At 49.8% G+C, this 25,537-nt stretch overlaps 1 protein-coding gene across 5 annotated transcripts in view; it reads right to left on the bottom strand.

Annotated features, from left to right (window-relative positions):
* LPIN1 (lipin 1) overlaps positions 1-25,537 on the bottom strand; it is a 52,697-nt gene that overhangs the window by 16,797 nt on the left and 10,363 nt on the right. For 3 of the 5 annotated variants that reach the window (XM_021697640.2, XM_021697641.2, XM_021697638.2), the window contains 11 exons: positions 23,600-23,747; positions 21,986-22,298; positions 20,830-20,923; positions 20,060-20,250; positions 17,876-17,969; positions 16,914-16,983; positions 13,582-13,674; positions 10,436-10,515; positions 3,862-3,988; positions 2,592-2,740; positions 2,017-2,103 (listed from right to left, as the gene is read on the bottom strand). In XM_021697640.2, coding sequence (XP_021553315.1) covers positions 2,017-2,103; positions 2,592-2,740; positions 3,862-3,988; positions 10,436-10,515; positions 13,582-13,674; positions 16,914-16,983; positions 17,876-17,969; positions 20,060-20,250; positions 20,830-20,923; positions 21,986-22,298; positions 23,600-23,747 — 1,446 coding nt within the window. Of the gene's footprint in view, positions 1-2,016; positions 2,104-2,591; positions 2,741-3,861; positions 3,989-10,435; positions 10,516-13,581; positions 13,675-13,805; positions 13,884-16,913; positions 16,984-17,875; positions 17,970-20,059; positions 20,251-20,829; positions 20,924-21,985; positions 22,299-23,599; positions 23,748-25,537 lie in introns of all 5 variants that reach the window. The other 2 variants (XM_021697639.2, XM_021697637.2) reach the window with 2 other exon arrangements.

Raw genomic sequence — 25,537 nt, 5'->3', positions numbered from 1 at the left:
CCCAAAATGATTCAGGCTGTGAGCTTCTCAGTATCCTGACTCATGAGGGCTTCTTCCAACTAAAAATAGATGCAATTTTCAGTGTCGTGCAAGTCCAGGCAGCTCCTCAGTGGATTAATCCTTCTCAACGAGAGAGAGGTCAGCCGCGGTGAGGCTGTGGGGAAAGGGACCGGCACACACACCGTCCACAAGACTGCAGACGGGGTGTACCTTTGCAGAGGGCAATCTGGCTCTATTGATCAGATCTTCAAATGCGCTCATCCTCTGACCGGCAATTCTACTTCTGGGAATCCACTTTACAGCAGTCCCTCCCTACGTGCGTGTGCCTTCTTTATTTATTTATAGGCTCATCATACATAACAAACACTCTATGTGAGTGCTTAGGACATCAGTCTTGGACCTAGTGAAGAAACTGGAAACTCCGTCCTCCGTGCACCAACAGAGGACTAGTTAGATACAGCACGGTTTATCCACATTATACAATGTGTGCCGCACTGGAGAATGAGGTAAATCTTACATGTAATGAAACAGAAAGACGTATTACTAAATCCTGGAGGCGTGCATGTCGGTGGGGGGGGGGGGGGGGGGCGTGGGGAGAGCGGAAATGGATTTTAAGGACACCGAGACAGAACCAAACTGTTCACGGTGGCTCCACATCGGGGAGTGGGTTAACCTGGCGGTAGGGCCGAGAGGAAGAAGACACAACCTTCCCACTCTCAAATTTCTCTCATTTTCCTTATTTCTCTTCATTTTGTTTAAAGAAGCATGTATTACTTTTGTAATTTTTTGAAGAGGAAATCTGGAAAAGTGAGGTCAAGCCAATGAGCGGGGCATCTAAGAGATCAGACGCTCTCAATCCCACCAGGGTACGAGGCCCCGTCCCAGCCACCCCGCCCCCACGGCAGCGTGAGGCCCAGGAGGCCAGACGCCGTGTCCACTTCGTGACATCCCAAGCACCTGTCACTGGGCTGATCACACAACAGGCACTCAATAAATGCTGGGTAAGTGAATGAACGAGGGGCAGGAAAGTGCGCTTCGTTCATCGGTGCTCACAGAGCATGGGTGCCCAGCCCCCACCCCCCTCTGTCACCTACGTGGGCCAGAGGTGAGGCACATCAGCTTGGGAATCATGGGTCCGGTTTTCCGGCCTGACCTACACTATGTAATTCCTCACCTTCCTCAGCCAGGGAAAGGAGGGGCTGGCCTGCGCTGGCCTGAGGCCCCTTCCAGCCCAGGTGGCTGCAGAACAGAAAGCATTGGGGGGAGAGTTTTCGCGGATGAGGAGGCTCTAGTCCACAGAAAGATGGAGAAAGTGACGAGCCAGTGTGGGGAGGGAGAGACCCCGATGGCCCCTGACCCCGGAGACAGAGCAGGGCTGAAGGTGCCCTGCCTCCTGTCAGCAGCTATGGGAATGCGGACCCACCACTTCTGAGGGAACTAATGATATTAATTCTTACAGTAATTTTGAAAAGCTAGTAAGTGAAGTAACACGTGCCCGACACAGGAAGCAGTTTAAGATCTACCCTCCCCCCGGGCATACCGGTGGGAGGGTACAGAGCAGGCACTGTCCTGCACTGTGGCCACACAGCGGAGGACCCCCCAGGCCGGCGGACAAGATGAGCACTGCAGCTAAAACCTGCCTGGAATCTGCACCTCTTCGGCCTAAACTACGTGGCTGGGCAGCTATCAGAGGACCATTACCTCACCTCATCTGAGGAGACGGTCCTCAATAGGAACTGAATCTCAAGCCCTCCCCTAACGCCGCCACCCTTGTTCGGCCAACAGTTTTGGGGCCTCCTATCACTTCCTTTCTTGTCTCTTGGCACTGAATTCACACTTGGGAGTTGGCGGGATGAGCACTCGCTGTGTCCTCAGAATCCTCCACACCCCCACTGACCCCGCTTGACTGAGGTGCACTCCTCTTGCAAGTCACGTTCAAGGTCAAGGTTCCGCGGGCAGAGTGTCATGCACGCACCAACAGCACACAGGAGATGGGGGCAGGCACCCGGTACTTACTGGCTCACTTTATGGTACAGCTTAGCGATGCCCTGGTGGGTCCAATCCTTGCCCAGGGTGGGCAGAATGTGGCCAAGAGTATCTGATCTAAATAAAGATAGAAATGAGAAAAATACAATAAAAGGGGCATGACAACAGGGGAGAAAGCCCATTCCAATTCACTGTACCAGAAACACCCCATAAAATATGCCAACAAGACCCATGACTTACTTGCTGGAGAGAAAGCACAAACCTAGAGTAATCAGAGAACGCTCACGGAGGGATACATTAACACACGAAAGGGCACCTTCTCACTGATCACGCATCAAGTCCATGACTTGCTAAATCAAAGCGGAAAGGGCATGTGGAAAGACACTCCTGGGAAGCATTCCACATGAGCAACATCCGGGAAACAAGCACCACGACCCAACTACGGCTTAGTTTAGGGCAAGGATCGAAGATTCCACGGCTGCACCAGAAACGGAACTGCACGAGCCCCACGGCACCACAGACAGAGAATGGCGATGCTGGATCCAGGCCCCGGGGCCCTACAGGAAGGTGAACTCGCCCACGGCCCCTGAGGCGGCGGCACCTACCTGGTGATGGTCCCATCAATGTCTGAGATGATGACTTTGTCGTCCCAGTTCCACAGATAGATGGTGCCTTCGCAGCGACATGTGCCTTGGTACTGTGTGGTCACGCTGAACACCACGTCGTTGGGGCCATTCTTCAACTTCAAGCTTTTCTGAAAAACATGAGCCATGTGTCCACTTGAGCGGAAGGCCCAGACTGAGGGCTATTTGGATTCCAATCCATGAGACGCTAGATTAGGACTATTTTGTAAACTCACTGCCCTGGGCCACTGTGTAATTCTGCCTACAGATGAGGATGGTTCTTTCCAGGATTTGGGCCACCTGAACCCAGCTCTCCCCATAGGCCCCCCTGTAAGGCAAGCTCACCCTCTTCCTGCAGGGTTGAATGACAGGCTGGGAGGCTTGCCACAGGAATCCCACCTTCAGAACAGGACGCACTTACTACTCCGTGAATAAATACGAAGGGCCACAACGGGGGAGACAAGGCCAAGTGTGGAAACATGTTTTCCTGAATAACTGCAGACCCGAGGAATTCACAACAGATCCAGAAAGCAAAATTACCTTTTTGGCGGTTTTGCGTCTCATTGTGGGGACCCTCTCGTGCATGCCAGCTGGCTGCCTCACTCCAGGTCCCCTCAGCATCGCTGGCCTGAGCCACATGCCACACAACTGCACAGAGGCTGCCAGGCTGAGGGGCGTGCTGGTGGTGTTAACTGGGGGTCTGGCCTGACCCTTTCCCACGAACACCGTCACAGCTTAGCCTGGCCCCCCACTCATTCTTCGGATAAAACAGAAGAGGGAGGATACTTGCTCGCTGACTGTTCATGGGCAACAAGGTCCAGGAAAAGAAGGGTCCGACTAAAACTGGTGGTACACCCTCACAGAAGAGGACACTGTGACCATGATGGTCCCCCTGCCACCTGAAACTCTCTCAACCCCATCGCAAGTGCTTGATTTCCCCCAATTTAGGAGATGCCCTTGAGTCGACAAACATCTCTCTAAAAATGGAAAGAGCCTGCAAGATTCAGGTTTATCAGTCATTTACAACTAAGCATAAATTAGCTTCCTCAGGCTGCCCTCCTCCAACACTTGAAAGCTCCAGGGCTACATCAGGGAAGACAAAGGGGAAGCGAGACTGTGGGGTCAGCCTGGCCAGGGGTTGAGGCTGGGCTGGAGAGCAGGAGGGGCACCCAGACCACCAGGCCGCTGAGTCTGGGTGGCCACGCCTTGGCCAGTGCCTGTGAACACGGCGAGGGAAGAACGAGACACACACCAGTTGCTCTGAAGTGAGCCGGAGGGTCTTCCTGTAGCTGACATTGGACAACAAAGGGAGGTGGCTTGCGCTTGATGGCTTGGCAGCTGCGTGCTCTTCATCACTGGAGGATGATTCATGCTTTATTCTGGAACACAGAGTGATGTAATCACCAATTAGGAAATGCATCTGGGTGGCCATTAAAAATGCATTAGGCCGGAATCAATGACAGAGTCAAGCGGGTCTCTCCCGAGTACTGTCTCTCGGGTGGTCATTTACCATATGCCATTACATTTATCAATGAATGCTCACTAACTCCCATTCATATGCCTCCTGCATTATTCATCTGGGGCTGCCACTCCTCGTTCACGTCCCTATTTCCTAGCTATCATCACTCTATTTTAAACCAAGACGCTGCTTCTTCCTGATAAACAGAGTTAAGCTCCCTCCTCCTGAGGAGGATGCTCGTAAACATTCTCTTCTGTTCCGGGTCTAAGGCTGCAGGCCAAGAAGTCCAAATTTCTACACATCCTGAGTGATCAATTCTGTTTATACCTCTCCAAACACCCATCTCCAAAAAACTAGGTAACTGTAGGACTCCCCACCAGGTGAAGACACGGATGGTATCAGTCCTCCTCCGGGAGCCCTGAGCAGGCTGTCCCACCGGCAAGGGTTACGCACGTCATCTGCCCGTGCAGAACACACAGGGCCAATGGCTCCTGACTCTTCCAGATTTCTCCGTTTGGTGAAGGGCTGGGGGTTGCAGGTGGGAAGCAGGCTCTTTTTCTCTAGCCAGCTCTTAAAAAGCCTATTGGTTGTTCCCTCAATCAAAATCCTGCTATAGCATAATCCCCAACCCAGCAGCATCAGCCCTGCTCTCTGAGGCCATTACCGTCAAAAATGTCTTGCCACTATACAAAGTTACAAAGTGTTTGTTAAGGCTGAGTGGAAAGGGCTGAGTCGGCCCCAAGCAGGCACGTCCCATCCTCGGGTGCACACCTCCCTGCAAAGCTTCCTGCTCGGGACATCCCTTTATGCAAGACCGACACGCCTGGGAGCTCCATTTTATCTTTTTATCTCAGTGTGCTCTGACCTCTCAGTGCTCAAGTCCCCTTGTCCTCCGGCCTCCTCCAGCCTCCCCTTCTCCCCCACCTCCCTTCCCCATCCCGTGCAGCCTGTTGCTTTCTCATCCTGTGTGTTCCTTCCAGAGCAGTCCCTACAATCCAGGACCATCCCAAGCTAGGGAGACATGAGGGAGGGCACCGTGACACAGCACCCACTTCTCTGCTATTTCTAAGAGGAGACGGGCCTCTTTCCACATCTAGAATGAGGGGCCCTTCCCTAAGCACCTGCTGCCCCAGCCCCACGAGAGGGAGACTGTGGGCTGCAGGCTGGCGGACTGGGGCTCATCCGCCTGATGCTCGTTGCGCTGTGCCGGCCGCTGTCGATACGGCAGACAGACCGGCCCCTGCTCCCCCCGGTCGCTTTGTCTAAACCATCACAGCACAGCAGGATATGTGCTCTGATGGGAAAGCAGACTTGGCCATCACCAGGATACAGTGACTGTGGGGAATGAGCCACGGGGACAGGTCGCTGTGTCCACGAAGAAGGACAGAGCGTGACGGCTGGCATCCTGCTTGGTACATGGTAGGGCCGGGCTACATGCGCATGAATCTAACCCGTGACACTGTGTCTCTAGGTATGGTGAAAACGGCCCGGGGGTTAGAACCTGAGAAGCCCAGGCTGGAACCCCATAGGAATCAGCTTGTTACCCTCACAGACTGTTCTCCTTTCCGCCCTGGTTTCCTTATCTCAAAATGTAGAGGAGCGAACCGCATCACACCCACCAACACACTCAGGGTACAGGCAGGTGACAGAAAGAGCCGGACTGGGAGACATGAGCCCCACTCACGGAAGGCCTCACGACCGGAGAATTCCTCTCGGGGCCTCTCGCTCGTCCGGACAATGACATGTTCCAAAGCAACAGAACTTTCCGGTCCCGCTCCCCGCCCCCCGACCCTAGCGAACAATGCCGGTTCTTCTGAACCTGCGACCCACAGATTTCCCGTTGGGGAAGACACAGTCCTGGAGCCGACCCGGCCGGACATGTGCCCAGGCGGGGACCCAGAGAGAGACCAGGCTGCAGGCCCCTCACTGAATCGGGAAACGGTTCTGCTCCAACCAACCAGTTTGGAGTGAACGGAGATCCAAATGTGAACCAAAGCTCTCATGACACCACACAGATGTGTGCCTCTGCTCAGAGGGTGAGGAAGCAAGGCAGAAGCACTGTTCCTTTCCATTTGCTGCTTAAAAAAAAAAAACAACCCACCAACCCCGTGCAGCATGCCGTGTTTCAGGGAAAACAGACCCAAACACTGCAACGGGAGTCGTACAGTTGGCTGCTAGGAAAACCAGCTTAGGGCAAGGATGCAGCATCTGAGGACTCCGCCACCCTGCACGGAACAGGCCCCCCGCCCGAGCCCGAGCCCCGGCCCCCACGCTTGCGAGGACTCGGGAGCTGGTGCCTGCCTTACGCCGCCGCCAAGAAGCAACCAACAAACAAAAGGGCTCATCTCGCTTGAAAATCTGTGTTCAGAGAGTAGCTGTGAACAACATCTAACTTAGCACTTGTCACCGTGCACATTTTTCAAATAGTACTTTAATGATTTGTGTGGTGACAAGCATTTTGCTCAATTAGGAGACTTCAGGGACCGCTCTGTCAATCAAGCCTGTCAATTAGGAGAGCACTCCAATGCCTTCTCTCCGTCGGCTGCACGGATCCAATTGGGAGGCTCAGCGTCTAAGATGCCAGTAAAAATTAAAAGATTTCCATTTCTCCAAAGAACTCTATGTTAATACCTTTCAAAATCTCAATTACTTCTCACAGGAGTCAATGCTTCGCTTTCCAGGTTTAATAAAGAAGTGCGGCGTGACTAACTCGCAATGGTGAACAGTCCTGGATGATTTCTAGTTAGCTGGGAACAGCATCTGTGCCAACATTTGAAGAGGATCGTATCGGATGGTAAGAAAATCGGCGACGCTTCAAATGAACCTCGCCGGCTGATGCCGCAGCTCAGGAGGAGCCGCCCTGGGGTCTTGCTGCTCGTCACCCCACCCCCTGACCCCCCAGGGTCCTCCCCGGTCCTCCACGTGGCTGCTGGCAAGGAGAGAGGCCCAACCAGTAGCAGATGCATGCCACACTGTCAGCTGTTGTCACCTCCCGTGCCTTTTTTTTTTAAGATTGATTTATTTATTCTAGAAAGAGAGAGAGAGCGTGCACACAGGGGGAGGGGCAGAAGGAGAGGGAGAGAGAATCTCTGAGCTCGGAGTCCTATGCGGGGCTTGATCCCAGGACCCTGAGATGGTGACCTGAGCCGAACTCTAGAAGCAGCCGCTTAACCGACTAAGCCACCCAGGCACCCCACGTTCTGTGCCTTTTCAACCTTGGGCCAGGTCCCCCGAGAGCCGCCTCCTGACTGCTCCCATGCAGCCGCCAGAAGCACCCCTCCTGTGTGGCCCTGTGGGGTTTTGCATTCCGGTCTCCTTTCTCGTGAGGATGCCACGAGAATTAAATCAGCTGATATACGTGGGGTTGGTATCATTCTTAGCCCCATTTTACAGATGGAGGAGGAGACACCGTGGGGCTGACGAATTCACCAAAGCTCACGTGGAAGGCTCGCAAAGCCTCTGCTCTGTGTCCTGCTCATGCTGCCTCTCGTGTTTGGAAATCGTAGCTAGGACAAACAGCGTTCTTGAAAAGAATTCCCGGAGAGCAGAGTGTTTCCAGTGCAGCTAAACCGCTGGTTTAAACGCTCAGGACAGGTGAGCTGAGGCCTCTGCCTGTGTCCCCCCCACAGTGCTGCCTCTCTCCTGGGCTGCCTCCCCCGCTGCTCTGGACATGAACATCACACCTGTTCCTCTGCTCGGATACAGAAACCAGTTTCCCCAAAGCCAGGATTCCAAACCAGGTCCGCCCGACTCCCAAGCCTGCTGCTTACGGCCTGCTGCCCACTCGTGGGCGTGAACGACGACCCCACCGACAGTCCACTGGCTTCCAGCCCGCCTGCTGTGCACGTCCCCGCACAGGACAGCACATCCTCAGCCTGCGCTCCATCTAGAACACACCCACCTTCTCCCTACCGAGCTCCCTCAAAGTCACACTCAACATTCCAGGTTGGGAAGGTATCCAGAAAATCATGTCTGAAAGCCCTTTTCCAGAGAACGAGCCAGAGATGGAGGGCGAAAAACTGAAAGTCAACCCCGCTTCCCTCTCCAGCGTGGAGGGGCAGAGGGTCCCGTGGGAACCAGCAGTGCCGGGCCCCCCCATGGGAACCAGCAAGGGTGCCCCCAGTAATACTCCAGCCGAGAGCTGGCGAGGCCTCTTAGAGTCATCTTCAAAAGGTCCTGCACGTTCTTCTACACACAGAACAATGAAGAAACCAGATTTCTTCCTACTTCCTCCTCTGTGGGTTTCTATTTCCGCAGGGGATTCTGGAAATAAAACAGCTGATGAGGCAGAGCTATGGCCAGGAGGCCAGGACGTGCGCTCTTAGCCTGCCTCTCCTGTGAATCAACAACGTGCTGGGGAAAACTTACCAATTCAGTAATAGGCCAACAATACTTACGAAGTAATCCAAATCAAAACCACACTGAGATACCACCTTACACCAGTTAGAATGGCAAAAATGGACAGGGAAAGAAACAACAAATGTTGGAGAGGTTGTGGAGAAAGGGGAACCCTCTTACACTGTTGGTGGGAATGCAAGTTGGTACAGCCACTTTGGAAAACAGTGTGGAGGTGCCTCAAAAAATTAAAAATAGAGCTACCCTATGACCCAGCAATTGCACTACTGAGTATTTACCCCAAAGACACAGATGTAGTGAAAAGAAGGGCCATATGCACCCCAATGTTCATAGCAGCAATGTCCGCAATAGCCAAACTGTGGAAAGAGCCGAGATGCCCTTCAACAGGTGAATGGATAAAGAAGATGTGGTCCTTATATACAATGGAATATTGCTCAGGCATCAGAAAGGATGAATACCCAACTTTTACATCAACATGGATGGGACTGGAGGAGATCATGCTAAGTGAAATAAGTCAAGCATAGAAAGTCAATTATCATATGGTTTCACTTATTTATGGAACATAAGGAATAGCATGGAAGACATTAGGAGAAGGAAGGGAAAAATGAAGGGGGGGAAATCGGAGGGAGAGATGAACCATGAGAGACTATGGACTCTGAGAAACAAACAGGGTTTCAGAGGGGAGGGGGGAGGGGGGATTGGTTAGCCCAGTGATGGGTACTAAGGAGGGCACGTACTGCATGGAGCACGGGGTGTTATACAAAAACAATGGATCGTGGATCACTACATGAAAAACTAATGATGTATTGTATGGTGACTAACATAACATAATAAAATTAAAAAAAAAAAAGGAATATAGAAAAAGATGAGAAAATTAAATCCAAAGTAAGCAGAAGAAAAGAAATAATAAATACTGGAGTAGAAATTAATAAGATTGAAAACAGGAAATCAAAAGAGAAAACCAACAAAAACCAAATTAAAAAAAAAAAAAAGGCTGCCTGTGTGGCTCAGTTGGTTAAGCGACTGCCTTCGGCTCAGGTCATGATCCTGGAGTCCCGGGATCGAGTCCCACATTGGGCTCCCTGCTCAGCAGGGAGTCTGCTTCTCCCTCTGACCCTCCCCCCTCTCATGTGATCTCTCTCTCTCTCTCTCTCTCTCTCTCTCATTCTCTCTCTCAAATAAATAAATAAAATCTTTAAAAAAAAAAAAAAAACAATACTTATGAAGCGCCCGCTATGTGTCAGGCATTGGCTTAGCCTCTACGATACAAAAATGATTAAGATACGCCTCTTGCCTTCCATCAGTTTGTTAGTATTTTCCGCCTGCTAAATAAGGAAGGCAATCCTGGCTTGCTTAAGCGCAGGGATACTCTAAAGGTAAGGTGATAGGTAAAAGGTGCTACATCAGCTCATTCGGCATCGATATACATTATTAGCATCAAACTAGTGCGCGAAGGCTTTGCCCTCAGATCAGAGTTACCCTCAAATCCTGTACAAACAGATTAACCTGAACACAAAACATTAATAGTATTGATCAGTTGCCAAGTTCATATGAACCCATATCAGTACTTAGAAAAGTATCAACATAAGCCCCAGTAAGTATTTAAACCATAAAGGCAATTTCCTTCGGAAAGAAACTCATTTCCATGCTGCTGTTAATGCTCATTTTGTCATCGTCATGGTCAGCAGCAGCAGCAGCACTGCTGTTGTATTCTGTATGTCCGGGGCCATCACACAACAAGACCCTGAGCAGCGCTCGAGTTCCATGGCCTCACTGAAGCCTCGCATTTACTTTGCCCGGGAGACGTCCAAGGGGGCAACTGCCTCCATTCGATCGATCACGGGAAACCACGCGAGGTAAATGGCTCCAGGTCGTTGAGCAAGCACAGAGCCAGGCCTGCAAGCCAGGTCCGCCTGTATATTTGGTGAACCCCATCAGCACCCGGCAGGCACGTGCCACGCCCTGGGACGGAGAAAGGGGCCGCAAGAGCCCACGTGGACTGGCGCCATACCTGGTGGCCGTGCTGAGCGCCGACGGCTGTTCCCCGGTGCTGTGGCTCTTTCCAGCCAAGCACTGCTCCGGCTTACTTTCCTGGAGAAGGAGACAAGAAAGAGTCACGGGGTACCAAAGAGAAGGACCAGCACGACACTGCCGGGGTCCCACGACGGGCTCCCCTAAGCCCGGGGCAGGGCCCCCAGTGCCATCCCCAGCATTACACGCCCCAGGCATCGCAGGTCCCAGTCATTCCTTTGCTTGGAAGCGTTCAATTAAGCTGAGAAAATTCTTTTGACAGAAATGAGTCTGTTTTCCGTAAGTGTTTGTGGCACCAAACCAAACTTCATAATCACGGGAGCTTATGCAAATGCTTTATCAAGGGCTGCCTGGATACCCGAATATTTTCAAAATATTTTCTTATAATTGCTGATAGAAATGCTCAAAAATACTTTCACGCCATATTTTGCTTGGGAAAACGTGGACGCCTTCTCTCTTTCTCAACACCACACACTCTTAATAGGAAATGCTCCTTCAATGTACTGGAAAGAGCTCTGGAACCCTACAAGATCTGGGCAAGTCCTGGAACCTTCCAGAGCCTTGTCTCCTCACCTATAAAGGGGGGGCAGGATAACATCCATCTCCTAACGCTGCTGTGAGGACCAGAGAGAAGCTGCGTGCGCGCACACACACGCACACACACACACACAGCCTGGCCCACAGCTGGCTAGGGAGGAGAAGACACCCACCGGCCCCACAGACTTCATGGGAAGTCATCAGACAGAATTATCCAAGGACAAAGGATGTACAATTAAATCCCATTACTTGGGATCATTTGGTCAGGAGGCAGGTTAATGTTTTCAATGTTAATAAAGAAAACGAGCGAAATAAATAATATATCAGGGTGACCATCTTAACACAGGATGAGCACAAACTATTTCCAAATATTCTTCAGCTTTTTATAAGCACACAAATAATTGATGTGACAATGTACTCAGTTATTTTTAATCTATGTATCGAGGTAACTTAGCCACCACTATCCACAATGCTTTATTAGACAAGTTCAAATATATATATCTATCTGAAATAAATGTATTTCCATTTTTTTAAGAAATATTTAATTTCATAACTGTTCCTTCATGCTGGCATTCCTCTTAATTCAAACTGGTGACAATGTGAATACCCTACAATAAATAGGCCTTTGAAATAGGAAATAGCCCTTTGCTTAAATTCTAGAACATTCTACTCTCTAGTAAGGGAACTAGAAAGGCCCTTTAGGTTTTAAGCCACCTCAAGTAAAGCATATGTTTGGTCTAACTTGTTTATACCCCTTGAAGATAATGGGGTAATCGGTAAAACTTGGATATGCTAAGAAAATGTGAAAGAACAATGTTATCTTGATAAAACCCTTCCACCAGACTTTTTCCCTTTGAACTCATGGAATAAATACATTGAGCTCACTGGGGTTTCTGTCAGTATTATAATAACCAACTTGACTGCTGTCCTTGGGGTTTCTTTACACCATATTCCAAAAGTAATCAGCACTCCCTCTAATATTCGCCAAACCCCTCTTATGTGTCCAATATGGGCACCAGGGATATCCAGGGATCAGAGCCAGACATGGTCTCTGCCTTCCTGGAGTTTAGGATGTGGAGGAGAAAGAGATGTTAATCAAATAGTCACACTAATACGTGTACGACTACAAACCTGGCAAAAATGTATGAAAGCATTTCCCCCAGTCCCGGGAGGGACTATAAGAACAGAGAACGGCAGCCCAGACTAATCTGCTGAGAAAGAGTCTTTTGAGACGCTAGTTAATTAAGTGAAGGGGGTGGTAAAGGGGTCCTAGGAACACCAGGCAGAGGAAACGGCATGTGCAAAAGTCCTGGGGTAGAGTGCACATTCAGCCAGTGAAGCTAAAACAGGGAGGGCAGGGGGTAGAAGGGCAAAAAAGGGCTAAAGAGGGAGGCAGGGGCTATGACACACAAACACAGTGAACCATGTTAAGGATATTGGTCTTAATTATGAGAGCCCTGGGAACCCAAAAGCTTTTAAGGAAGGAATAAAATAAATTGGACCAGTATCCTACATCGACTAATGCAACTACATTATAGAGGCTGTGAAAGAGAGGGCAAGAAGAGACCAGTGGACCACAGGAAGCAATCCTGGGACAGAGGGTGCTAGCCTACACTTGGGGGAGTGGAACTGGAGAGAGATGGGTATGTCTGAGAAATATTTAAGATGGTAAATTGATAGGGCGTGGTGATGAACTGAATGTGGGAAATGAGGAAAAAGGAACGGTCTAGCCCATGAAGGGACACTGGCACCATTTTCTGACTATGGTCCAACAAAGGAAGAATTCACACGAAATCCGTGAGTTCAATCTTGGAAACGACCCAGTTCGAAGTGTCTTGAAGCATTCACATGGAGATGTCCACAGTCCTGGCTACTTGATAAACGGACAGGAAACACAAAAGAATGGTTTGGAAATCAAACATGGGTGAGTGGGGTTGCCTAGGGAAAGGTAGGCGGTCTAAGCAGAAGATAAGACCCTAGGACAACCCCCAATGACCCCCCTGTGGGGGCAGAGCCAGAGTGGGGCCAGCCTTGGGAGGAAGAATGCCAGGCGAACACAGGGGCATGGAGGTCAAGCAAGGAAAGTGCTTCAAGAAATAGCTGAAGAGGCTGACAGAGACCTGGAAAAAAGTACAGGCATTTATAGAAAGGGACACCAAAGTCACGCATATTTAGACACACCATTTAAGTGAAAGGACTGATGAGAATTAGTCTACCACTCTAAGTATTGCCTCATTACAGTTATACTCACAAACAGCAAGAAGATACTTAACTTAAAAAAGAAAATTAAACTATCGGATTGAATCCCTTCTTTTGACAGATGAAGAAATTCCAGAGGGGCGGTGACTTGGCCTTGGGCTCCCAGCCAGGAAACAGGGTTGGGAGGTGAACCCACACCTCCCCTTCCTCTGTGCCTTCCCTACATTCTGGGATGCCTTTCCCTGCTTCAACGCAGAGCTAGCTCGTGAAAACTCAGTATTATGGCTTGTGCTTATTTCTCTGACATACAAGCATGAAAACACACTCCACTACACAAACCCCCAAACTGGCTGAGCTAGGTAGAAACACCCTTTTGTTTTCCATGCTTACCTCTTTGATTGTGGTATTTCTTCCCCTCCATGAAAACCACCATCTTCCTCCCTTTCTGGGCATCTTATCCCTCATGATAGATTCCACAGTAGCCTGTTTTAAATGGATGGTAACATAAATAATGGAACCAAAAAAAGATCAACTTAGCACATCAAACCAAAAGACACACACGCGCAAATTAAAGTAAGATTAAAAAAAAAAAAATCAGAGAAAACACAACATACTATTTGTGGACCAAAAATTTTCGAGAAGCAAAACCTAATGGCGTCCAAAACCACATGAAGATAACTTAAGCATGAAGACTTAAGAAGATGTTAAAGGAATAAACAAACAACAAATAAAATACAACACAACAACAACAGAAAAAGAAAGCATTGAAAATCATTAGTGATTAGTTAAGATCAGAGGTTTTCAAATTAAAGTGATTTACTGGTTAAACTACTGTTACTCTCAGTATGATGATTATAAAATTAAAAAATGAAATGATTAATATGGAATATAAGGTAAAACGGTTTTAAACAAAGAGTAAAATGCACAGGATCTCTTTAGTAAATGTAAATCGCCAAATTGGGACAAACTGAACCCTAGTAGATGCCTTTGGGTCAAAACCTCAAGTATTAAAAAGAAAACTCATACTCACGCCCTAAATAAATCAAAGTTTAATGGGGGAAGATTAAATATTAATTAATAATTTTCTAAAAGAAAATTTCCAAAGAAGAAAATATCTATCTTGAGGCGAATTCCAGCACCAGGTAAACAGTATTTCCTCTCCCTTCCTTGGTTCACAGAACTATCAGGGAACGGACACCCCCCACCAGTAAGGAAAGAACAATTTACATCTTTTGACCAAACAGGCTTCAGGTTAAGTGAGAGATTAAAAAATTTACATATTTCGCCTATTGTGCTTCTTGTTATCATTTAAAAGTCCCTACTTGATACAAAAGAAACTGAATACACGGGAAAGCAAACCATGAGTAACCTATTCATAAAGAGGATAATTCGTACAGATGTCGATTACCCTATTCCTCCTAAATTCATCCATAAATGTAACAAAACCCCAATTAAAGAAAAAACTAATAGGATTATTTTCATACCTAGACAAAGCAATTCTAAAGTTCATTTATAAAACAAATAAAAACAGCCAAGAAAACTCACAGACAGAAGAGTATTATTAGGTAGGTACAAGCCTTACTAGATACTAAAATATACTGAAAATCTATCATAATTATAAGAATGCATGTTGGTACATGAGTAAACATATACATGGAACAGAAGACAAAGTCCAGAAATGAATCTAAATTCATGAAGAAATATCATACACACTGTAGCTATAACTGCCTATCAGTGGGGGTAAGAGTTATCTAACAAAAGGTACTGAGATAATTAGGTAGCTATGCCAGACCCGGTTACTTGCATCCCTGGGCACATCATCCCCTTTCTTTCTTGCCAACACATCCAAAACTCTGTTTAGGAATCAGGTGCAATATGTTCTGACCTCACTTCATCTACGCCATTCACGTTCATGCTACTGTTTCGCCAGCAACTGGTTTGGAGGTGATCATGTGACCAAGCTGTGGCCAATGAAATGTGAGAAGTCTGTCTCATCCTTCCTATTTGGGGTGTGGCTGTTGGAGAGGATGATGTGGGGGACAGCCACCTTGTGATCATAAAGGGAAAGCCAAGACAATCACGGAGACGCTCACCCTGAAACTACCAACCTCGAAGATTCTTACTATGTCAGATAATAAACCCTTATTATTCAAGCTACTCGTGGTCATTGTTTCCTACAAAGCATCATGATTCAGTAACCAGCTGGGAAAGAACTGATTTGGTTCCTGATACCTCACTCAGTATCAAATATAAAACCCAGACAGATCAGAGATTTAAGAAAGTACTAGGGGAGAGCGCCTGGGTGGCTCAGGGGGTTAAGCATCCAACTCTTGATCTCAGCTCAGGTTTTGATCTCAGGGTCGTGAGTTCAAGCCCCACATTGGCCTCCACGCTAGGCAGGGAACCTAAAGAAAAAAGAAAAAAGAAAAAAAAGAAAGTACCCGGGGAAAGCTAGCATATTTTCACAAGTTTCAGAAATGGGGAAGCAGGGTCATTCTAAGTGTGATACAAGACCCAACAGCCTTAAAGGATGGACAAATTCTACATACAAAACTAATTCTACATTAAGAAACACCATAAGCAGAGTCAAAGATTTACTGACAGCTTGTAAAGGATATCACAAAGCCTCAGCTTAGGAGCCATGCACACGTCTTTTGTGAGCTAAACCCCTTTAAGTTAAAGGATATTTCTATTGCATTGGTCTTTTTTCTTCCTGATTTGTTAAGAGCTGAGAAATGTAACATAAAAATTTATCCTGGGCCATGAATACCAAGAGGGGACAGGGAAGCCAGCAGGGACAAAACAAAACCAGGGAGGAAAACAAGACCTCAGATAAAGTACCACCACAGAGGAGGTCACAATCTCCAAACCCCAAAGCTACCCACACAGGTATGTGCGCATCCAAGCACGCACCCCCCGCACACGCGCACACGCGCACACGCGCACACGCAGGAAGGAGTGAGCATGGGCCCAACGACGTCAGAGCAGACTTTCAAGAACCTCGGATATCACAGCTAGCTGATGGCTACAATATCCAAACCACACGAAGCTCTTGCTGAGCGGACGAGGGAGACAAGGTAAGACATGGCCTTTGCAGCAGAAAGAACGTATAATCTAGTAGGAAGATAGAAGGTGGAAAAACTGAACAATTCCAGGCCGAGTGTCCGGGGAGACCTCGGGGGAGCACGACAGCATGGGGGGCTACAGCGGCCCGCCTGCCCTTCTAGCCCTGCCTCTTCCCGCGGCCACCGCCTGCCCTCTCGTGCGGCTAGGAGCTGTCGGCCCTGCGCTCTCCCCTCCTCGGCCAGTGAGGCCCGGGGCTTGCTTCCCGGCTCACATCTGATGCTCTGTCTCCCTGCACCCACACTGCCATTGGCTCCAGCCCTTCTCTCTCGTCCCCTCGCCACCCCTGGGCTCTGACATCTGTGCATCTACCCACTCTGCCCCCACCTCCGTCCCTAGCACGGCAGGTGTCGGGAAAGGAGCCCCGGAAGGGGCAGGACTCGGGACTGGGAGGTTTCGCCCCGATAAGCAGGAAGGGGAAGGACCTTCAGGGTGCAAGAGAGGCAGATTCCAGACCCCTGACCTCTATAACCATGAACTTCAAAAGAACGTAATGTAATCAACGCTGTGGTTCTGAAGTAAAAGTTAAATTCCAACCGCCCGGATTACTCTGCCTGTGGTATTTAGTGCCACCTCTTCCGCCTCGTGTTCAAGCTCACCTTTGGCAAGGGTTTCTGGAAGGCCTGCATTGCCAGGAGCAGAGGCGCTGCCGTCGTCCAGTTATAATATCTGATGTGGAGAAAAGAAATAGATGTCAAAGACCGAGGCTCGAACTGAAAAATCTCCTAATGTCACGAGAAACAGTCAAGGAAAGCTCTGGAACCCCGGCTGGCTCCTTAATGAGCCCAATGCTGTTGCCAACACCCCGGCCCTCCCCCATTTGCCCTTCACCCTGCTGACCCCACAGCAGCTGCTCTCGGGGGCCAAGCAGAGACTTGCCACACCTCATGGAAAAGGCAACTAGGTACCCCAAGTTAATACCTAAACACCCTCAACTTCCTCTCAGGGGGAAAAGTTTGCTGACAGTCTACAAGAACACCTGCACATCCCCTGACCCCAGACACCGAAGCCTTCACGGGGTAGATAAGCAGTCTATGCTGTGATGCCCACGGACGATGTGGGCCTGCGGCTCACGGGCCAAGGGCCGAGACTGGATGCATTCCACTATAAAATCTAGTATGGGGCCGCCTGGGTGGCGTAGTCGGCTAAGTGCCCCACTCTTGGTTTCGGCTCAGGTTGTGATCTCAGGGTTGTGAGATCGAGCCCCCACATCGGGCTCTGCGCTCAGCAGGGAGTCTGCTTGAGATCCTCTCTCTCTCTCTCCCTCTCCCTCTGTCCCTCCCGCTCATGCTCTCTTTCTGTCTCTAAAATAAATAAATACATCTTTTTAAGAAAAATCTAGTACAGATGAATATTAAAACCCACAAGATTGACAGTTATACCAACCTACCAACTATATAACAACACGGTAATTTGCCAAGAGTGAAGAGATAATAATAAATTTTAACAAAGACTTCATCTTATATATTTCTAAGGTTTACTGTCTGGGTCTCTGCTTTTGAAAAACTGAAATGCAAACAGTACCATGAGGCAGTCAAAATGACTTTCAAGAGGAACCTACTTATTCCCGATCTTCACCACAAGATTGGGGTCATCAATGAGAGCCGGGTTGTCCACAAACTGTTGATACGACACGGCTTGTTCCAGAAATGCATCTATGAAAGCAATCATAGGGAACAAGGAGAAAACAGAAGGAATATTTTGTTCAAAAAAACAGGCTTAGGTTTCCCTCACTCATTCACAAGTGTTTTCAGCTGTATAGACAATTCTTCAAACGTATTTGTAAAGGGGCTTGAGTTAGTTTGGGGACAGCGTCTGTGCAGAAATGAAGGGCGGCTGGGGGCAGTCCGAGGACGTGGGGCAAGCGTATGTCCAGGCAGGGAGCAGGTGTGTGGAAAATGCAGTCTCCCTACGCATCTACAGAAGCAGGTGACTGGTAAGTAGATTTAGAAACCAGGCCATGCAGTTTCAGTCACATTCATTGGTGTGAGCTTGTGTCGAGCAAGTACTTAACCTCCCCAAGCCTCGGTTCCCTCGTCTGTAATGTGGGGATTAAGAACCACGCCTGCTTCCTCGGTGGCTATGAGGCTGGGAAGCACAATGTCCTGCCTAAAGCGAGGGCTCACTCCATGTCAGTGGGTGAGGTGCTGGTCACTGTCACGTGTAGGAAGTGCAGAAGACAGCGTGAGGCCTGGCCTCCTGACCCAGCCCCACCACATTCCGGGAGGCAGGAAGGCCGCAGGGGCCGGAGGCCCTGGACCTTAGCCCTGACTCTAGCTTCTGCAACGAGCTCTGGCCAAAGGCTCTGGCCTCCACTCAACATCCCCCATTCAGCTGGCCCTGGCTGGAGCCTTGATGAGGGTTCTGCCCACCTCTCTGGCTCTAGTTTGTCCCCACTCCTTCCCTAAGGGGGTGCAATATACCCTGAATGGAACCAAAACCCAGCAGACCCTGGCCACCGGGAGTCACCCACGTCCAGTAGAAAAAGACCCCTTGGTCAGGACGCCAACCCAGACTGTCCATGGCATGTACCTTTGGAATCCTAATTCATACCGCTAGGTACTCTCCTCAGGGGCTCCTGGTCGTGGGAATCTGGCCTCATCTGTATGAACCCCCGTGAAAGGACACTCAGTGTGCAAGTGTACCAGAGAGGGGGAGCCATCAGACACCAGCCTTCTCACACCTCTTCCTGGCCCACAGAGTGTGCTCACCTCTTCAAGGCCCCAGAGTGGTTGGTGATCGAGATTTGGAAACAACGTGGCTGGTTATTAGAGGGGTGGGGGGCTTAGAAAGACCTCCTGTGATGGACTAAACCAGCTGGATCACATTAAGGAACTTAATGTTCAGTTCAGCACCAGGTGATGGACTAGCTGGTTCAGGTTCCAGAATAAGGGGCCCCAGCTTTTGTGTGAGAAGAACTTCACAAAGCCCTGCGGGGACTTCGGAATAGACAGGAGTCTAGAGTGGCAGCTCAGGGCTGGAAGGGCAGAGGGCGGCTCCCGAGTCGCAAGGGGATGAAATGCACAGCCTCACCCCTTCCCGGCTAGAAAAACAGACCATTGTTGGGGGCGGGGGGGCGTGATGAGAAAGAGAGAACGGTGGAGGTGGGAGAGGTGGGAGAGGGCCACTCAGGGCCACTAAGACCACCCGAGGAATTCATCAGTTGGTGATGGCTGATGCATCCATTGGGAGTCTTGGGGCCACCTCACCACGTAGCTGTCACGAGACACTGGGAAACCATCGTTCTGGATTTGACGGACACTACAAATTAACTCGCCACTGACACCAAGCCTATGAGCACCCTTGAGATCCAGCTGGCAAGCGCGCCTGAACGTGCTCAGACTCAGACGTCCCTCCCTCCCCAAGACCCCACAGCCTTTCTGACACTTCCGGTGCCCTGTGTCCCCATAACCCTGACACTCCCACTGGGCTGCAGGCTCCGGAGGGCACCTCTGCAGGACAGGCACAGGGAAGGAGACACACATCACGCTCAGCAAACACGCCCCGCGACAAGCGGCCCCGAAGCCATGTGTGAACAGAGCCCTCGGGGCAGCCAACTGCAAGCCAGCAGCACTTGGGCCGTGAGCTGCAGCGAGTCGTCTGTGCTCTCGCGAACCCGGCCAAGTGAACAGCGACTTTGGACATGAACTAGAGGAGCCCAGGCTTCCGGACGTTCTGGCCATTGGCCACACGAGGGCGCTCGTGGCCCGAAGACCGGCTCCAGGGCCAGGCTCCCAGGCGGTACCTTTGGTTATCTCCCGATGGTCGCTGAGGCCCCCGCACAGGGAGATGGCGATGGATGGCAGGTCCCTCAGGCTGTCCGACGTGCTCTCCACGCCGCTGTCGATGCCAGAGCTGCCCACAGACTGTGGGGACTGGTTGGCAGACCGGGCCCCGTTGTCGCTGGCGTGTTTGGAGAGTCCAGAAGGATCTCCGCTGGGAGAAGGAAGAGGGGAGATGTTCTGACATCACAGACAGCAAATGGCTCCCGAGTAGTGAAGGAGCTCATCTCAGGACCGTGACAAAGACAGACAAATGAAATCAACTACCTTGGGAGAGAAGCAATTATTTTAGCCTATTGTCCTCCCCGTGTCGCCTTCCAAGCCTACGTGAAACGAACGGCAGGGAAAGCACGCTGTCCTCAGAGGCCACGGATCTCGCCACCACCCTCGGGGGCCATGGGAGAATCTCTCCTGGGGAGGGACAGGGCTGTGCAGCTGCCCCCTCTTGGCCACTGAGTGGGGTTGTGGGCCACCACCCCCCGCGCGCGACTGTGGTGTCTCCCCGGCAGCCAGCCTCGGGGCCTGCCTTCCTGTTCGGAAGGTGGGAAGCCAGCCACACAGAGATGGCCACACACGTGTCTCCAGAGAAAGTCCATTATTTACTGGCAGCTTTTCACAGTAAAATCCGAGCCTCCCTTTTCTTACTCACCTTCCAATCAAATATAAGGGGGGAAAAACCAGACTCACACAGATTAACACAGAAAATGATACGAGGAATAAAAAGAAATTTTACTTTTTGGGAAAATACAGGGCAGCCACTTCAGGATCCATATCTGTGAGGTCATCCAAGTAGACGCCGTCAGCACCAAGATGCCTGCTTCGTTTGTCTGAAAGAGCAAACGGGTCGAGTCAGAGCCCTGGTCTTCCAGGGACTTGTGAGTAGCTCCGGAAAGCACTTAAACAGAATGTGCAAATTTGCTCCAAAGTGTCCCCACTGGCCCACGAATACACGAGCTGGAGGCCGGCAGCGCGGCAGGACTCCGGAGGCCGACTCACCCAGCCTGCGTGCAACCCCACCACTGCCAAGAGCGTGCCCCTGACCGAGTTACACGACCTTGCCGGGCTCCGTCCCCCATCTGTGAAGTGCCTGACGTGTACTGAGCACTCAATCTATTGAAGCGACTGCCACCATCATCATTCAATGATGAAAGCTTTCATTAAGCACGTCCTGGGATCCATAGTCCCAGGCCCGGGGGCCTACACGGCGCGCGGGCGGTCACTGCACACCATGACCGCGGACTTCCTGTTTGCTTCTGCCAGAGAACTACGCCACTGGTTCACACAAATCTAGAAAGCTGCACCACACCACGCGGTTAACTGAGCAGGCTTGACGTCACCCCTCCTGACGTCACCCCTCCTGACGTGCCACCGTGTGTATTCCACCAGCCTTACGGAGCAGTGACTATTCTGAGCACAGAGGAAACAAAGGTAAACCAGACCAAAAGGTTCTTGATCTCATAGAGCACATATATTCTAGTAGGGGAGTTCCCGGCAAAAAAAAATATAAACAAGTGATCCCCCGAAATAGTGATATGCAGCATGCAGAAATTAAAACCAGGCAACGTGCTAGACAGAAACTGGGGGCAGGGCATGAGGAGACCAGGATTAGCTCAATAATCAACTTCCTCCAGAGCCCCAAGTGGGTGAAAAAGACTTCATGCCTCTGGATCTTAGCGCCCCAATCTAGAAAGTGAGGGGGCTCATGACACCCCCCCGCCCAAGGGTTCCTTCGGTCTGATTCTATAATTAAATTCTGCTAACATCTTCAGCAGAAAGCTGTCCTGGTCCGGCCTCCCCCTTGACGCACTAGGGACCTCCAAGGGAAGGATCGGGAACGTGCAGAGCACCAAGTCTACACAGAAGGAGCTGGGGCGCAGCGGCCTTCCCACCTTTTTTCCTGGAAGGAGAATCTGTCTTGCTTGCCGTCGGGGCTACGCTGGCAGAGAGGGATTTGGGTTCTTCGATCGTAGGTAAAGGCGGGGCTGCCGCCCCCAAGGCCTCGACATCTTCTTCATTCACCAACTGCATCTCCGTGGGAGGCCTGCCTGACTCTGGAACGGGCAGCACGGGAGGCCTGGCCAGGGTTGGCGACTGGTCACTAAACGCATCTGAAGACTCACTCTGGATGGTCTGAAAGTGCATCTTTTCACAGATTTTTCTACTGTTTAACGGGCTGCAGTCTTTCATCTTGTGTGGAGAGGACTATGTCGAAGGGGCAGAGACAGACAGACAGACAGACAGACAGAATGGTCAGAGCATGGGCAAAGAGAAAAAAGGAGTTAACTGAAGAAAAAGTTAACCCATTAACAATCTGCACAACTGTCTGCCCATTTCGCAGAGAGACAGTTAAGCCTCAGGAGTCACCCGGTGGTTTCCCTTCTGCCAAAAGAATCTAAACAGAAGGATACCAGTTCCAAAGCAAATGAACTTTCATATAAAACATCAACTGCCAAAGAGAATGAAGTGGGATCGGTAAAGGCCAACAAACAGAAGTAGCTCAAGTACTCAATGTCCATCCATAGAACGGGAAGTTACTCACAGGATGGGTAGTTCGCAGCAATGACAAGTGAATTACAATGACACATAATAGCATGATGACGGCTGCCAAGCTCATCTCTGCTGTGAGAGGCAGGAGGACATTTATCCTTCTGGGGGGGAGCAGTTGGAGCGGTACCTGCAAAGGGTGGGGCTTCCAAGTGGCTGATTAAGCCCTGCTTCTCTCTGGGTGCAAGTCCCGTGAACACATTCGCAGTGCGAAAATGTACCGATCTGTGCACTTACGATCCGGGCATTTCTCTGTACACATGCTATGTTTTAATAAAGTTTACCCCCAAAACTAAGTGAATAAGTGGTTGGTTCACATAAGTGGGAAATTAGCATTTCTGATTCTACTTCTCCAAGGAGTGTCCAGTTAGGGAAAAGATTTATCCGAACAAAAACCAAAATGCAATTTCTGGGGTTGGAGGGGAGAGGGAGGGTATTCATTCCTGTATTCGATCTCACGGCTCTAGCACAATGAAAACAACGCTATGGCCCATCTGTGGTTGGAAGCGTTTTGCCAGAAGAAGTGATGGGTTAGCACTTCACTTTCATGCCACTTCTCCAGCAACAAATGACCTGAGCTTGTAAAGACGGCTGGCTGGGTCAGCACTACAGCTTGTGGGCAGAGAAATCAGTGTTGTCCACAAAAGCTAAATACAACCCAGAAAAGGAGAGCATCCACAACTCTACCTCAACAGATCTTCCCTCCATAGAGTTGCCCATCGGGATTCTTAATAGGAATGCTTTCAATGTTCACTCATTCATTCATTCATATTACAAATATTTACTGGGGATACAGGAAGTTGGAGCATCTTCTAGGAGCTTTACAATGTTAGAAAAAAATTTTATAGTAATATATTCAAGATTCTTTTAATAGACTGCAATATGAAACAAAATTTCGTGAAAGAAAAGATTGTGCCCGTTTCATGTTTTTAGAAACTATCTTCGATGTATGGCAGGACTGAGGGGGAGAAACGTACCTTTGCTGCCTGTGGCAATTCTCCCCAAAGCCAAAGCATTTCTAGGTTATTCTTCTGCATCGTCCTATCGGTGGCCTTACTGACCAATTCTGAATCGCTTTTAGGTGTTGAAGGTCGAGAACCTGAAGGACTTAAGAAAAACACAAATCCATGATTAAACTGGGAAGAGAAACTTTTTAAGATGTTTTTTGGTCCAGAATTCTATGGTTCAAACAGCCCAGAAAATGCACACAAGCTTCGTGACATTCCCCTCTGTGGCCACCAGGGGTCCACAGAACACACAGCCAGGTGGAAGGAGCTCCCAATTTGGGTAACCTATTCCAACCTGCCCCCCAGTTCCAGGTAAAGTTGAGAAGAGGCATGTAGAAAGGAAAATTAAGGAAAAGAGAGATGAAAGTAGAAAGGGAAAAAAAAGTTTGTTCTCATCTCCAAACCACCCATCCTTCCCCACCTCACCCCAAGCTCCCCTCTCCTGCGTTCTCAACTTCCAAACCGAGTCTGTCAGCTCTCAGTGCAAAGGGGGTCCTGCCTATCTCAGACACGCACCCATTATATTCTATTTTTAAAATATTTATGAATCTGCACTGGCTTCAAAAACAGGGAAACTGCATCATGTGCCAATTTTGCCGCAAATTCCAGATGCCAAGAATAAACTCAAACTCCCTAACGTGGCAGGAGCCTCTATGTTGAGATTTCATTAAATACTCTATCTTCCAGGAATACTTCAAAGATCCACCTGTTGGCTAAGGCTTGTTCTGTAACAACGTATCACGAGGCTTAATTCTCAGGCCAGCTTTTAAGTGGTTGTAACTTGTGTTCTCGTCTCTCCACCTTCCCTATTTCTACTCTTTAGACCTGAACGAAGTTTTCCCTCTGTCCAGCCAGAGTGACCGGCCAAGAGTAATCAACTTGTCTACAAACTTCTCACAGTCTCCTAAACAACATCTGGATGAGAAAATACATCCATTTAATCTCTCCCTGCCTTTACTCTCTCGCACCCTTTCCCCCAGAGTAAGACGACGGTGTTACATGACGCGGGGGACAAAGCCGCCATGTTTTCCTTTCGCACCCCCTTCCACAGACCTCACACTCTCCTGGATCCCCGCTCACCGTCGTGCTTGGCCTCACAGACCTGTCTGAGTTAGATTTCAACTCCAGCTGAACATAGCTTCCTGTCAGGACAAGGAGCAGGCAGAGATGAAACCAATAGGGACCCTGAATGGCTAAACTGGGCCCAGATCTCTTCAGTCCAGCCATTTGGACCAAAGAGATTGACTGCTCTCTCTCTGTCCTCCATTTCACACCAAGGTGCTCAGAGGCTGGTTCATCGCCCGTGGTGCCCACGGCCCACCAAACCATCTAGGTGGTACGTGGCTACAGCGCGGCCCTCACGCTTTATTTTGCCATGTGTGGACAGGAGGACCCTGAGGCAGCATATCGTGGGGGTGTATACAGTGGGACAGCTCTCCCAACACACAAACACGCACACACACCCTGTTCCGCCCCATGGGAAGTGGTCCCACAGGAGGAAGACTGAGCGCCCCATACGTCTAGGCGGTAAAGTGCTCATCGCCTCCCAACCTCCCTTGCTCCCTCTAGCCCTGCACAATTACAGGAGGGTCACTGCCTTCCTGGCACTGGTGTGTCCACAACCGTGACCTGAATCCATTTTTTCTCCAGAGTCATCGCAGAAAAAGTCCACTGTAATTGGCTTCCTATCCTCAACAGCATTGCACCCAAACCTCAAATCACTGGTTTAAAAGGCTCCTGCTGTTACATTTTACCACAAAAAATATAATTTCTATCTTGTGGAACAATGAACTGTCTTACCCTCTGCACTAAAGTCAGTAAAGCCCGTTAGAGCTTTTCTGGAGCAGGGGGTCAGCACACTTCGTCTGTGAAAGGCCAGAGACTGAATAC

The sequence above is a fragment of the Neomonachus schauinslandi genome, chromosome 10, assembly GCF_002201575.2.
Source record: "Neomonachus schauinslandi chromosome 10, ASM220157v2, whole genome shotgun sequence".
Lineage (NCBI taxonomy): Eukaryota > Metazoa > Chordata > Mammalia > Carnivora > Phocidae > Neomonachus > Neomonachus schauinslandi.
The sequence above is the reverse complement of the archived record's forward strand: the minus strand, read 5'-3'. Positions and strand labels throughout refer to the sequence as shown.